General features: G+C 43.0%; 1 protein-coding gene across 1 annotated transcript in view; it reads right to left on the bottom strand.

Moving 5' to 3' along the window:
- Positions 1–5,851: 5,851 nt before the first annotated feature.
- Positions 5,852–15,954, bottom strand: part of LOC144673613 (adenosylhomocysteinase A) — a 50,787-nt gene continuing 40,684 nt past the window's right edge. Inside the window, exons 8-9 of the mRNA XM_078535362.1 lie at positions 13,916–14,110; positions 5,852–6,199 (exon numbers count right to left, since the gene is read on the bottom strand). Coding sequence (XP_078391488.1) covers positions 6,068–6,199; positions 13,916–14,110 — 327 coding nt within the window. The 3' untranslated portion in view covers positions 5,852–6,067. The remainder of the gene's footprint in view (positions 6,200–13,915; positions 14,111–15,954) is intronic.

Here is a 15,954-nt window from a genome sequence, read left to right as displayed (position 1 = left end):
ACCAGAGATTCCTTTACCTTGAGGCCTCTCCTGTGGCAGCACGCTCTGAAGATTTAAGAAGTTGGATAGCAAGGAAAAAATGCAAAGAGCACCTCGTCCCCTGTGCTGTTCAATTCCCACTTTGCAACAAGTGCCAATACCCACTCTGGCTGTGCCCCACTCAGGAACTGCTCTCTCTCCTGTTCGTGTGCAAGCACACTGTAGCCTTATTAAGTAGCCTTATGTGTGGTACCTGATCGAACACCTTTTGGAAATCCAAATACAATTGCATCTACTGGTTCCCCTTTATCTATCCTGCCTGTTACCTCCTCAAAGAACTCTAATAAATTTGTCAGGCATGATTTCCCCTTCATGAAGCCATGCTGACTCTGCTTGATTAGATTACACATTTCTAAATTCTCTGCTATTACATCCTTTATAAAAGACTCTAACATTTTCCCAATGACAGATGTTAAGCTAACTGGTCCATAGTTATCTGTTTTTTTCCCCCTCCCTTTTTGAATAAGGGTGTTACATTGGCAGTTTTCCAATCCTCTGGGACTTTTCCAGAATCTAAGGATTCTTGGAAGATTACTACCAGTGCATCCACTATCTCTGTAGCTTCTTCCTTTAATATCCTAGGATGCAACCCATCAGGTCCAGGTGACTTATCAGCCTTTAGCCCCATTAGTTTCCCTCGGACTTTTTCTCTAGTGATAGTTATTGCATTTATTTCCTCCCTCCCCATTTGCCCCATGATTATTTAATATTTTTGGAATGCTATTAGTATCTTCTACCATGAAGACTGATGCAAAGTATTTATTCAACTCCTCTGCCATTTCTTGGTTCCCCATTATTATTCCCCCAGCCTCATTCTCTAAGGGGCCTATGTTCACTTTGGCCTCTCTCTTCCTGTTTATATATTTAAAGAAGCTCTTATTGTCTGTTTTTATATTACTTGCTAGTTTACCCTCAATGTTTATTTTCTCCCTCTCTATTACTTTTTTGGCCATCTTTTGTTGTTTTTTTAAAACTTTCTCAATCCTCCTGCTTTTCACTAATCTTTGCCACATTGTATGTTTTTTCTTTCACTTTGTTACTGTCCTTAACTTCCTTTGTTAACCATGGTTGGTTTATTCCTTTCCTTCAATCCTTCTTCCTCACTGGGATATATCTTTATTGTGAATTATGAATTATAAAAAAGAATGTCTGCCATTGTTCATCAACCATCTTTTCTGCTTTCCCAGTCCACCCCAGCCAACTCTGCCCTCATTCCTTTATGATTACCCTTATTTAAGTTTAGCACAGTTAGTTCCGAACTAAGTTTCTCACTGTGAAACTGAATGCTAAATTCTACCATGTTATGGTCACTGTTTCTTGGGGATCTTTTACTCAGATCATTTATTAAATCTGCCTCATTACACATTACCAGATCCAAAATAGCCTGATCCCTGGTTGGATCCACAACATATTGTTCTAGGGAACAGTCCCAGATACGCCATGAATTCTTGCTAATGGTACCTCTGCCAATTTTATTTTCCCAATCTACAAGAAAAGACACCCATGATTAATATGCTGCCTTTTTTACATGCCCTCATTATCTCCTGATTCATTCTCTGTCTTACAACATAGCTACTGTTCGGGGCCTATAGACTACTCCCACCAATGTTTGCTTCCCTTTGTTATTTCTTACCTCCATCCATATGGATTCCACATCTTCCGATCCAAGATCATTTCTGGCTATTACACTTATTCCATCTCGTGCTAACAAAGCTACCCCACCACCCTTTCTTTCCTGCCTGCCCTTTCGAAAAATCATATACCCCTGAATATTTGGTTTTCAGCTTTGATCTCCTTGTAACCATGTCTCCGTAATGGCTATAAGATCATACCCATTAATCTCTATTTGTGCCATTAATTCATTTATTTTGTTCTGAATACTACGTGTATTTAAGTAAAGCAGCATTAATTTTGCCTTTTTACCATTCCCCTCCCCTCTTTGACCCTGCTGCTGTTTTTTTTAATATTTGTACACTCTGTCCCTTCCTGTCATACTCTGGGTATCATTACCTAAGTAGCTGCCCTGCAATGCCACATCCTTTTGCTTTGTAAATCTACTTATCCCCTCTCCAGAACCCTATTTAGTTTAAAGCCCTCTCTACAGCCCTAGTTATTCAATTCGCCAGGGCAATGGTCCCAGCATGGTTCAAGTGAAGCCCGTCCCACCAGAACAGTTCCATCCTACCCCAGTACTGGTGCCAGTGCCCCATGAATCTGGAACCCATTCCTCCCACACAAATCTTTGAGCCGCGCATTTAACTCAACTTTATTTACCCTATGCCAGTTAACCCATGATTCAGATAGTAGTTCCTAGTGTAAAGGCAACTGAAATTATGGCCAGTGCTTTTGTAATTTCCATTCTCATTTCCCTCAGTATCCTTGGGTGTAATTATTTATTCCCTGTGACTTATCAACTTTAAGTACAAGCAGCCTATCCAATACATCCTCCTTATCAATTGTACACTCTTCTAGTGTCTGAATTCCCTCATCATTCACCATGGGCTAGTTAGTATCTTCTTCCTTGGTAAGGACAGATGTCAAGTATTCATTTAATACCTCAGTCAATTCCCCAGCCTCCATGCGTAAATCCCCTTTTTGGTTCCTAATTGGCTCTACTCCTCCTTTTACTATTTATATGCCTATAGAAGACTTTGGGATTCCCCCTTATGTTGGCTGCCAATCTCTTTTCATACTGTCTTTGCTTCTTATTTACCTTTTCACCTTCCTCTGAACCTTCTCAGGGGCAATTAGGGATGGGTAATAAATGCTGGCCTAGCCAATGAAGCCCATGTCCCATAAAAATAAAAAAAATTCAGCCTGGTTCTCAATTGCTCAATAAGCACACGTTTTCTTAATCTTAATTTCTCTCTCTTTTGTAATCCAGAGAGCAATGGATTTGTTTATCCTACCTTTCCCTTTTGAGGGAATATACCTTCACTGTGCCTCAACTTTTATCTTTGAAGGTAGTACATTGTTTAGCTACTATTTTTCCTGCCAATCTTTGACACTAACTTATTTGTTCTTACTAGATCCAAATTCAGTAATAGTCTGAAATAAAAACAGCTGGAAATAAAAATGCTGGAAAAACTCAGGTCTGACAAGCATCTATAGAGAGACAGTTAACATTTTCCCAGCATTTCCTGTTTTTGTTTCAGATTTCCAGCATCTGCAGTATTTTGCTTTTATTTCAGTAATGGTCATTTGGTCATATAGAACCTGAGTAATACTGAAGAAAGAGACATGTCCAAGCTTTTTGTCTTGCACTCAACCTTTTTTCAGCAATACTTACCAGACTCATTCTTACCCATTGAAGTAATTGATTTCCCCCCAGTTAATTATTCTTACCCTGGATTGTTCCTTGTCCTTTCTCATTGTATCATAAGATTTAGGTTGACTATGATCACTGTCCCCTACATGTTCTCCAACTAACATTTGATCCACTTGGCCCACCTCATTCCCAAGAACCAGGTCTAGCAGTGCCTTCTTTCTCATCAGAATGGACACAGAATTTTTTTTCTGAACTTGTGATAGGAACTCTTGCTCCTCTCTGCCCTTTACACTATCGCTATCCCAGTTTATATTTGGATGGAAACCCCCATTTTAACTATATAATGTTTGCACCTCTAAATTTCCTTGCAAATTTGTTCTTCTATGCTTCCCAATAGCTGGTACCTTATAGGCTACACTGAGCAATGCAACTGCACCTTTTTGTTCCTTAGCTCAATCCAAATAGATCGTCTTTTCCCCCTCCAGAACATTCTCTTCCTCCAACACTGCAATGCTCTCCTTAAGCAATACTGCCACTCCTCCTCCTTTTCTATCTTTCTTGAACACCTTGTATCCAGGAATATTTAATACCTGGTCCTAGAACAAGAACAATAACGAAGAAAAGTACAGCACAGGAACAGGCCCTTCGGCCCTCCAAGCCTGCGCCGATCATATTGCCCGTCAGCTAAAACATTTTGCACTTCTGGGGTCCGTATCCCTCTATTCCCATTCTATTCATGTATTTGTCAAGCTGTCTCTTAAACACCACTATCGTACCTGCCTCCACCACCTCCTCTGGCAGCGAATTCCAGACACTCACTACCCTCTGCGTAAAAAACTTGCCCCGCACATCTCCTCTATAGTTTTCTCCCCTCACCTTAAATCTATGTCCCCATGTAATTGACTCTTCCCCCCTGGGAAAAAGCTTCTGACTATCTACTCTGTCCATGCCACTCATAATTTTGTAAACTTCTATCAAGTCGCCCCTCAATCTCCGTTGCTGTAGTGAGAACAATCTGAGTTTCTCCAACCTTTCCTCATAGCTAATAACCTCCAGACCAGGCAGCATCCTGGTAAACCTCCTCCGCACCCTCTCCAACACCTCCATATCCTTCTGGTAATGTGGTGACCAGAATTGCATGCAATATTCCAAGTGTGGCCTAACCAAGGTTCTATACAGCTGCAGCATGACTTCCCAGCTTTTATACTCAATACCCCTGCCGATGAAGGCAAGCATGCCATAATCCTTCCTACCTTATCCACCTGCGTTGCCACTTTGTGACCTGTGGAACTACACACTCAGATCCCTCTGCCCGTCGATGCACTTAAGGGTTCTGCCATTTACTGTATAATTCCTGCCTGTATTAAACCTTCCAAAATGCATTATCTCACATTTGTCCGAATTAAACTCCATCTGCTATTTCTCCGCCCAAGTCTCCAACCGATCTATATCCCGTTGTATCCTTTGACAATCCTCTTCACTATCTGCAACTCCTCCAACCTTAGTGTCGTCTGCAAACTTACTAATTAACCCAGTTACATTTTCCTCCAAATCATTTATGTATACTACAAAAAGCAAAGGTCCCAGCACTGATCCCTGCGGAACTCCACTAGTCACAGCTCTCCATTCAGAAAAGCACCCTTCCACTGCTACCCTCTGTCTATGACCAAGCCCATTCTGTATCCATCTTGCCAGCTCACCTCTGATCCCGTGCGACTTTACCTTCTGTACCAGTCTGCCATGAGGGACCTTGTCAAAGGCCTTACTGAAATCCATGTAGATAACATCCACTGCCCTTCCATCATCGATCATCTTTGCCACTTCCTCGAAAAACTCGATCAAGTTAGTGAGACACGACCTCCCCTTCAGGTTCTGCCCTTCTTTGAATCAGATCTCTGTTATAACTCCATATTTCCACATGGCAATCTGCACCTGTAGCTCACCAATCTTACTTACCACACTCCATGCGTTCACAGTAACCCCGATTTAGACTTTATTACTTTCTCCCGTACTCTGACCTCACCTATTAACTTATCATTCCATATTCTAGTGCTATCTGTCTCTCCCGATATTCTGTGCACCTTGGTGTTCCTGATTATCTCCTGGTTCCCGCATCCCTGACAAGTTAATTTAACTTCCCAAAAGATACTAATGTTCTGATAATTCACCCAAATACTTATTCTTGGTGTTAGCATGAAAATTTTCACAGTCTAGGCTATTTAGCAACAGAGGACACTGCAGATGAACCAGATTCTGGCCTTGCCCAATATGTGCAAACTGGGGCATTCCAGCATGGGTGCAGCCAGACATTCCCCACCTAGGTCCACCACACAGCCCCTCAGCCCTGACCCTCTGACAGTGGTGTGCTCCCTCTCCTGCAATCTGGTGTCGGTGTAGATTTTGAGCTCGGGTTTGAAGCTTCTATAGATGAATCACCCACATCCACAGAACAAAACAGAAGCTCTACACTAGGTAATGAATTTACACACAGCTATTTCAGGAAAAAAAACCCTGAGTTTAAAATCAGGAAAGCTCAAATACAAGAATGTTTCAGCAGGATTTTATTTCAACATCAATGCAGGTACAAAATTAAGAAGCTTTGGTGATTAAATGATCACAACTGCTTAAGAACAGAGCAATAATTTTCCTGGGATTTTGTAACCATTTGATGCACAATGAAGATCCATCACAAATGCCAACAAGTTAAACCCCTCAGAGGAATGTTGTTATGCTTTGGTTTTCATGGAAATAAGCAAGTGTTCAGTATCTGTAATGATCCGATTTAAAGGGCCCACATTCAGGAATTCCAAGGTAAGACGCTTGATCTGGTGTCAGTTTGGTTAATTTCACTCCCAGTTTCTCCAGGTGGGCAGCAGCCACTGCCTCGTCCAGCTGAGGAAGTCAGAAAGGTAGCATGTTAAAGACAACACAGCTGGAGCAATCCTTCAGAAAGACATTCCGAGTAGAAAAATGGTGCACGGCTTTTCAGCAGGAAACAAAGGAGTGTGGGCAGCAATTGGAGAGATGATCAAAAGTTTAATTTGAGATCGATTTAATGCGGCTTTTTAAAGTGAGGCAGGGGTAGTAGGACCAAGGCAGCTGATGGCTCTGCCAAAGGTGGATTAGTGGAGGACAGGATACACATGAAAAGGGATTGGAGGCTGTAGGAAGACATAGGGCTGAGGTACACTGTGTAGAGGCCATGGAGAGATTTGTAGAGGACTTGGGCCAATGAGGCCTGGGGTGAAGGCCAAACAGGACTTATTTTGGGATATGGCAGAGTTTTGGATAATTTAAAGTGAGAGCATGCTGAAAGAAAAGTCAGGTGCAATGAGGGAGGAGGGAGAGAGGTGACAATGCTGCAGAAAACAATAGAGATCCTACAGACTGGGAAATAGAAAGAACAGATACAAAGAAAATAGTGCTGCGAAGAAAGGATTAAAAGAAAAACCTTGCGAGATTATGAGACACAACTTAATACAGGAAAAAAAACATTTTTAAAGTGGGCTCCCAGGGAATATTGCAATTGGAAATCAGGAAACGGCAGAGTTACAAAATAGCGACTTTGTATCAATCACAGCGGAGGATGTGATAAAATGAGATATGAAGAAAATTAAACATAAACCAAGTGGCGCAATTGACTAGATTTAATACAAGTCGAAAAACATGGTGACAGAGGAGCTAATGAGATTAAAGAGACAAATCTCCAGGACCAACTGGCTTCCACTCCAGAGTATTCAAGGTAGAGGGTGAGGAAATTTTAGATACCCTGGTCACTATCTGCCAAAACACCCAATTCAGAAAGTGTGCCCTTAATTGGAAAATGAACAATGTTTAAGAAGGGTAAGAGAGACAAATCAGGAAATTCCAATCCTATTAGGCCAATGTCAATTGTGGGGAAGATACTAGAATCTTATTAAGGACCAAGTAACTGGGCATTTGGACAAAATATGAGCTGATTAGCATGGATTTGTAACGTTTCTAAGGAACCTGTTGAATTTTTGAGGAGGTAATTAACCTGCTAGATAAGATGTTATTTATATGGGTTTTTGGAAAGCATTGAGACTAGAAATAGGGGACAGTTTAAAAATAAGGGGTCACCCATTTAAGGAGATGAGGAGAATTTTTTTCTCTTGAGGATTGTGAATCTTTGGAACACTCTTCCTTCGAGAGCAATGGAAGCAGGTCATTGAATATCTTTAAGGCAGAGGTAGATAGATTCTTGACTAACGAGGGGGTCAAAGGTTATCAAGGGTAGGCAAGAATATGGAGCTGAGGCCACAATCGGATCAGCCATGATCTTTTAAATAGCGGAGCAGGGTCAAAGGGGCTGAATGGCCTATTTCTGCTCCTAATTCATATGTTTGTATTCAATGAGGCTGCACATAAAGAGACTGTTAACAAAAATGAGACAGCTGAAATTGGGGACAGCTTACTGGCTTGGATAAGGAATTGACTAGAAAGGTAGAAAACAGTAAGGGGTCATGGTTATGTATTCAAATTGGCAGAGCGTGATGAGTGATGTTCCCCAGGAATCTGTAGTGGGGCAATCCCGACATTGCTGATAAGGATGGTGCTGTTGTTGTAAGGCGTACCGACGTCTACCTTGCAGAGGATGAACGTGGACTCAGACACTTCTTCCTACCTCCCCCGGACCATAACACCACCACCGAACATCAAGCCATCGTTTCCAGGAACATCAGTGACCTCATCGCCTTTGGAGATCTTCTCTCCAAAGCCTCCAGCCTTATAGTCCCTCAACTCCGCACAGCCCGCTTCTACCTCCTTCCCAAAATCCACAAACAGTACTGTCCTGGTAGACCCATCGTGTCAGCCTGTTCCTGCCCCACTGAACTCATTTCTTCCTATCTTGACTATTTTTTCTCCCCTTGTCAAGTCCCTTCCCACCTACATTTGAGATTCCACCGACGGTCTATGTCATTTCAACAATTTCGTTTCTTGGCCTTAACCACCTCTTCACAATGGACATCCAATCCCTCCACACCTCTACCCCCTACCAGAAAAAAAAAACTTATTATCTAAATGGTGAGAGATTGCAGAGCCCTGAAATGCAGAGGGGATCTAGGGTCCTAGTGCATGAATTGCAAAACATCATGGAACAGCTAACAGAATGTTATCATTTATTGCAAGGAGGATTGAATATAAAAGTAGGGAGGTTATGCTTCAATTACATAGGCATTGGTGAGGCCACATCTGGAGTGCTGTGTACAGTATTGGTCTCTTTATTTAAGAAAGGATGTAAATGTGTTAGCAGTTCAGGGACGGTTTACTAGACTAATGCCAGGAATTAGCAGGTTGTCTTATGAAAAAAGGTTGGACAGGTTAGGTTTCTATCCACTGGAGTTTAGAAGAGTAAGAGGTGACTTAATTTAAACCTATAAGATCCTGAGGAGTCCTGTCAGAGTGGATGTGGAGAGATGTTTCCTCTTGTGGGAGAATCTAGAATCAGGGGTCACTGTTTAAAAATAAGTGGTTGTCCATTTAGGGGAATTTTTTTCTCTGAGGGTCGAGTCTTTGGAACTCCCTTCCCCAAAAGGCGGTGAAAGCAGAGTCTTTGAATATTTTTTAAGGCAGAGCTAGATAGATTCTTGATAAACAAGGGTGGGTGGAAAAGTAAAGGTTATTGGGATAGGAGGGAACGTGGAGTTGAGATTACAATCAGGTCAGCCATGATCTTATTGAATGTCAGAGCAGGCTCGAGGGGCCGAATGGCCTACTCCTACTTCGAATGTTCATATGCTTCTTCCCTGAACGGAGGACGGAACAGTCCCCATCCACCATCATCTTCCACCTGGCTGAACGTTCTCTCATTGAACAATTTCTCCTTTAACTTGTCTCACTTCCTCCAAATAAAAGGTGTGGCAAAAGGTACCTGCATATATTTTTTTTATTCATTCATGGGGTGTGGGTGTCACTGGCTGGACCAGCATTTATTGCCCATCCCTAATTGCCCTTGAGAAGGTGGTGGTGAGCTGCCTTCTTGAACCGCTGCAGTCCATGTGGTGTAGTTACACCTAGTGCTGTTAGGGAGGGAGTTCCAGGATTCTGACCCAGTGACAGTGAAGGAATGGCGATATATTTCCAAGTCAGGATGGTGAGTGACTTGGAGGGGAACTTCCAGGTGGTGGTGCATGGGCCCTAGTTATGTCTGTCTTTTTGTGGGGTCTGTGGAACATCAGTGCAGTTTCCCGCTCTCACCCAGAACTGGAAAAATTAGTTGATTTAAGTTGCAATTTCCATCCCTCTCTCAACTTCACATGGTTAATCTTCAACACTTCCCTTCCCTTTCTCCACTTCTGGTGATAGACTGTCTACCAATATTCATTACAAGCCCACTGACTCCCACAGCCACCTCAACTACACCTCCTCACACTCTAAAGACTCCATTCCATTCTCATAGTTTCTCCGTCACATCTATTATGATGCTAACCTCCACAACAGCACTTCTGACGTGTCTTCCTTTTTCCCCCCACACCCTCACCCCATCCCCCACTGTGGTTGACAGGACCCTAAACAGTGTCCGACTCATTTCCCGCACTTCTGCTTTCAGCCCTTCCCCTCGCTTCCAGAACTGTGCTAGGGTACCCCTTGGTCTCACTTTCTACCCCAACATCCTCCAAACTGAAAGGACCATCCTCTGCCATTTCTGCCACCTCCAGTGTGATGCCACAACCAAACTAATCTACCCCTCCCCTCCCAGCAAAGCAAAGGGACTCCTCCCTCCACAACACCCTGGTCGACTCTATCACCCTCCAACACCTCATCCCCTTCCCACAGCATCTTTCCATGCATTTGTAGGAGCTGCAAGAGCTGCTCCTTTACACCCTGTCTCCTCAGTCCGAGGCCCCAAATATTTCTTCCAGGTGAAACTGATTCACTTGTACTTCTTTCAATCTAGTAAACTATATTCGCTGCTCACAATGCGGTCTCCTCTACATTGGGGAGACAGAAACACAAACTGAGTGAACTTTGCAGAGCACCTCCATTCAATCTGCAAGCATGACCCCAACCTCCTGGTTGCTTGCCATTTTCATTCACCACCTTGCTCTTACGCTCACATTTCTGTCCTTGGCCTGCTACAATGTTCCAGTGAGGCCCAACGCACGTTGGGGGAAATAGCACCTCTCCTTCCGATTAGGCACTTTACAGCCTTCTGGACTCAACATGGAGTTCAACAACTTCAGACCATGAACTCTGTCCTCTATTTTACTTTTTTTTGCCAAGTAACCAGCTTGCATCTTATTTTCATGCTTTTGCTTTCAGAGCTGCCCATTATTCTGCCATTAACACTTACTCTAGACCAATGCTTTGGTTCGTTATGACAACTTCAAATCCTCTCTGGCCACAGGAGAAGTGCCATTATTCATGAAGGGTAGTAGGGATAAACAAGGTAATTACAGGCCAGTGAGTCTAACATCAGTGGTAGGGAAACTATTGGAAAAAATTCTGAGGGACAGGATTAATCTCCACTTGGAGAGGCAGGGATTAATCAGGGATAGTCAGCATGGCTTTGTCAGGGGGAGATCATGTCTAACAAATTTGATTGAATTTTTCGAGGAGGTGACTGGTTGTGTAGTGAAGGTAGTGCAGTTGATGTAGTCTACAAGGACTTCAGTAAGGCTTTTGACAAGGCATTCTCCTGCATGGGATCCAGGGCAATTTGGCAAACTGGATCTAAAACTGGTTTAGTGGCAGGAGACAGAGGGTGATAGTCGAAGATTGTTTTTTGCAATTGGAATTGTGACGAGTGGTGTACCGCAGGGATCGGTGCTGGGTTCCTTGCTGTTTGTAGTGTACATTAATGATTTAGACATGAATATAGGAGGTATGATCAGTAAGTTTACAGATGACGCAAAAATTGGTGTCGTAAATAGTGAGGAGTAAAGCCTTAGATTACAGGATGATATAGATGGGCTGGTAAGATGGGCAGAGTAGTGGCAAATGGACTTTTAATCCTTATGCATTTTGGGAGGACTAACACATCGAGGGAATACACAATGAATGGTAGGACTCTAGGAAGTACAGAGAATAAGAGGGACCTTGGTGTACATGTCCACAGATCCCTGAAGGCAGCAGCACAGGTAGCTAAGGTGGTTAAGAAGGCATATGGGATGCTTGCCTTTATTAGCCGAGGCATAGAATATAAGAGCAGAGAGGTTATGTTGGAGCTGTATAAAACGCTAGTTAGACCACAGCTGGAGTAGTGTGTGCAATTCTGGTTGCCACACTATAGGAAGGAGGTGATTGCACTGGAGAGGGTGCAGAGGAGATTCACCAGGATGTTGCCTGGGCTGGAGCGTTTCAGCTCTGAAGAGAGACTGGATAGGCTAGGATTGTTTTCCTTAGAGCAGAGAAGGCTGAGCGGGGACCTGATAGGGGCATAGATAGGAAGAAAATTTATGAGGGGCATAGCTAGGAAGAAGCTTTTCCCCTTAGTGGAGGTGTCAATAATCAGGGGGCATAGATTTAAGGTAAGGGGCAGGAGGTTTAGAGGAGATTTGAGGAAAAATCTTTTCACTGCGAGGTGGTTGGAATCTGGAACACACTGCCTGAGGGGGTGGTAGAGGCAGGAACCCCCACAACATTTGAGATATTTAGATGAGCACTTGAAATGCCAAAGCATACAGGGCTACGGGCCAACTGCTGGAAAATGGGATTAGAATAGATAGGTGCTTGATGGCCGGCATGGACACGATGGGCTGAAGGGCCTGTTCCTGTGCTGTATAACTATGTCAACCATTCCCACTCCCTTTGCCTTTTGTTCCATGGCATCTTTGTTATTTAACCTCTCCCACCCTTTAAACTATCCCAGACCTTCCCTTTTGTTCTACCTGACCTTCCCCCCTGCCCTTTCAACAGCATGAAATTCACATCTCTGCCTCCCTTTGGTTCTGAAGAGTCGTCATACCTACTCAAGACATTAACTGTTTCTCTCTCCGCAGACGCTGCCAGACCTGCTGAGTTTTTCCAGCATTTTGTTTGTATTTCAGGTTTCCAGCATCCAAGGTATTTTTGCTTTTGTATCTGTATTGAGACCAAGCTTTTCACTATTTTATAATTGACTTGGATTTAGGGCGATTTCTTCATCCAAGTTTGCTAATGACATGAGGATAAGTGGTACAATAAAAAAAAACGGAGATGGGAGCAGGAAGTTTAAAACAGACATTGATAGATTAAGTGAATGGGAAAAACTGTGGGAGATGGAGTTTAGTGTGTGGAAAGTGTGAGCACATTCATCTTGGACCCATAAAGATAGATCAGAATATTCCCTCAGTGATGAGAAGCTAAGAATTAAATGAGCAGAAAGATCCAGGGGCCCAGGTACAGAAATCGTAAAGCTAGTGGACAGATAGAGAAAAAATAAAAATGCATGTGTAATGTTAGCTTTTATCTAGAGAGAACAGGAATACAAAGGAATAGATGTTAGGTTACACTGTACAAAGTTCTGGTTAGACTCCATTTGGAATCACTGGTTTCAGTTCTGGGCTCCGCACCTCAAAGGATATTTTGACCTCGGAGGGAGTCAGTGCAGATTCACCAGAATGATTCCGGGCTAAAAAGGCTACATTGTGAGAACAGGTAGCAAAGACTAGGCTTGTATTTCCTTGATTATAGAAGATTAAAGGGTAATCTAACTGAGGTGTTCAATTCACCATGCCTCTTTCGACAGCACTTTCCTCTACTACCTAGAAGGACAAAGGCATCAGGTGCATGGAAACATCACCACCTGCAAATTCACCTCCAAGCCACACACCATCCTGACTTGCAAATATATTGCTGTTCCTTCACTGTCGCTGGGTCAAAATCCTGGAACTCCCTCCCTAACAGCACTGTGGGTGTATCTACACCACATGGACTGCAGCGGTTCAAGAAGGCAGCTCACCACCACCTTCTCAAGGGCAACTAGGGATGGGCAATAAATGCTGGCCCAGCCAGTGACACTCATCCCACAGAAGAATAAAAGATTAAAGGATCTGATAGAGTATATAGAGAGAAGCTATTTTCTCTGCTGGAACAGTCCAGAATAAGGGGGCATAACCTAAAAGTTAGGGCTGGGCCATTCAGGAGTGATGTAGAAAACACTTCCTCACAAAGGCTATGGAAATCTTCCACCCAAAACTTGGTGTGAAGTGGGATACAAGCAAGAGTTTTAAATGAGTTTGAGATTTGAAAGCATTTATTCTGATTTATAGGCCAAACTGCACTGAAACCCCACCCATATCATTCCAGTGGATCAGAGGTGCTGAGGATCCTATGGCACTATTCAAGCAGGCCAGCCACCTCCTTCAATCCAAGCTACCATTGAAAACTGATTAGCTGGCCATGCATTTCATTGCTGTTTATGTGCACGATGCTTGCCCCATTTATCTACAGAATAGCAGATACCGCACTTCAAATGTTAACTTTACATGAAACACTCGAGATAACTGAGCAATGTGAAAACATATACACAGGTTCAAGTCTTCTCCATATTCCAAGACCTAAAGTAGCTATGAGCAGGATGAAAAGTTCACAAATCCAAATCTAACAGAGTCTATAGATAAAATTTGTCTCTAGGTTCAGCTACAGATAAAAGACAGATCTCACCTTCTTTGGCAAGAAGTGTACACCCACTGGGTATTTGCCAGGGTTGCTCCACAGCTCAATCTGTGCCAGAACTTGGTTGGTAAAAGAATTGCTCATTACAAAGCTGGGATGGCCCATTGCACAGCCAAGATTCACCAAACGACCCTCAGCAAGAATAATGATGTGGTGACCATTCTTTAGCTGATAGCGATCCACCTGTGACCCAGAACACAGAGCTTGAAACAAACTGAAAGGTTAGTGGATAACAGGGTTACCCCCAAAGCTATGTAAACAAAACAAGCCCATCACATTCTATGCATGTCACAGGACTACCTCCTGCAACAGCTCCACCTCAGGGGCACAGACTACAAATAAGGTGGTGTCCATGGGTCAGGAGTTACAGCCAAGTTTCAAGACAGTTGCTTGCCACCTTCCATAGAACCATAGAAAAGTTGCAGCACAGAAGGAGGCCATTCGGCCCATCTTGTCCATGCCAGCTCAAAGACACCCAGGCGCCCTTTCTAATCCCACCTTCCTGCACCCGGCCCATAGCCCTGCAGCTTACAGCACTTAAGGTGCAGATCCAGGTACTTTTTAAAAGAGTTTAAAGTTTCTGCCTCGACCACCAACTTGGGCAGCGGATTCCAGACACCCACTACCCTCTGCGTAAAAAAGTTCTTCCTCATGTCCCCTGACACCTTCTGCCACTTATCTTGAATCTATGTCCCCTGGTTCTAGAATTCTCCATCAAGGGAAACAATTTGATCCTGTCCACTCTATCTATTCCCCTCATAATTTTGTACACCTCAATCAAGTCACCTCTCAGCCTTCTTTGTTCTAAGGAAAATAACCCCAACCTATCCAATCTCTCCTCGTAGCTACACTTTTCTAACCCCGGCAACATTCCTGCAAACCTCCTCTGCACTCTCTCCAGAGCTATTACGTCCTTCCTGCAATGTGTTGACCAGAACTGCACACAATACTCCAGTTGTGGCCTCACCAGTGTTTTATACAATGCCCTGCTCTCTTTCTGGCTCTTCAGCTTTTCAATTTTTATAAATGGCCCAGTTTCAGGTTTAGGGAGCAGGATCATAAACTTGGCAGCAGAGTTGATAATGAAAGAGGACAATTGTAGACTCAAGGATAACAGACAGCATGTTAATAATGGGCAAAAGAATGGCAGATGGAGTTCAATGCAGAGAAGTATCAAGTGACACTACTTAAAAATGTTGTTGGTCATCAGTAAACTTGGATATCTGGCTCTCTAAGTCATTAATAAATATGAATTGAAGTTCCTTACAGATCCCAGTAGGATCTAGTCACATCCTTCAATTATAGAGTTCTAGCCCTTAATCCCAACTCTGGCTCCTGCCACTCAGCCAATTTTCTAACCAGGTCAAGAAGCTGCTTTCAATTCCATGGGCTTCAACTTTAGCTAACAGTGACTTGAAGGATTTATAAAATAATGTCTGGAAGTCCATATAAATAACATCCATTGACATCCTGTCACCTCTAAAGAAAGTTCAATCAGATTCGTCAGGCATGACCTACCCTTCACAAATCCATGCTGATTCTCTGAACAGCTGAAAACTTCCAAGGGATCCAGTCCCTCTATCCTTAATTACATTAATTTCCCCAACAGATGCTGGACGAACTAGGTTTCCCCCTCGAGTTCTCTTAAATAGTGGAGACACATTCATAAATTTTACGATCTAAAGAAATCTTAAAAAGGCAGCAGGGCAAGTTGATAAGGTGGTTAAAAAGCATATTGGTTACTTGGGTTAATAAATAGAGGCATAGAAAAAGCTCAGTTGTTGAATATACTCTAGACCCAGGTAGGTAGACTTCTGGACTCCAAGGGAATTAAAGGATATGGGGATGGGGTGGGAATGTGGAGCTGAGATTGAGGATCAGCCACAATCTTATTTGCTGACCTGAGCTGCCTTATGACCTGCTCTTGCTCCTATTTCTTAAGTTCTTATAATTTGCTTTTGAATCTGATTCTAGCACCTTTTTAGGTAGTGCACTCCAGATCACATAAGGACATAACTTAAAAAATA

This window comes from Cetorhinus maximus, unplaced genomic scaffold, assembly GCF_964194155.1.
Source record: "Cetorhinus maximus unplaced genomic scaffold, sCetMax3.hap1.1 HAP1_SCAFFOLD_409, whole genome shotgun sequence".
Taxonomy (NCBI): domain Eukaryota; kingdom Metazoa; phylum Chordata; class Chondrichthyes; order Lamniformes; family Cetorhinidae; genus Cetorhinus; species Cetorhinus maximus.
Note: the sequence above shows the minus strand (reverse complement) of the source record. Positions and strands in the feature narration are given on the sequence as shown.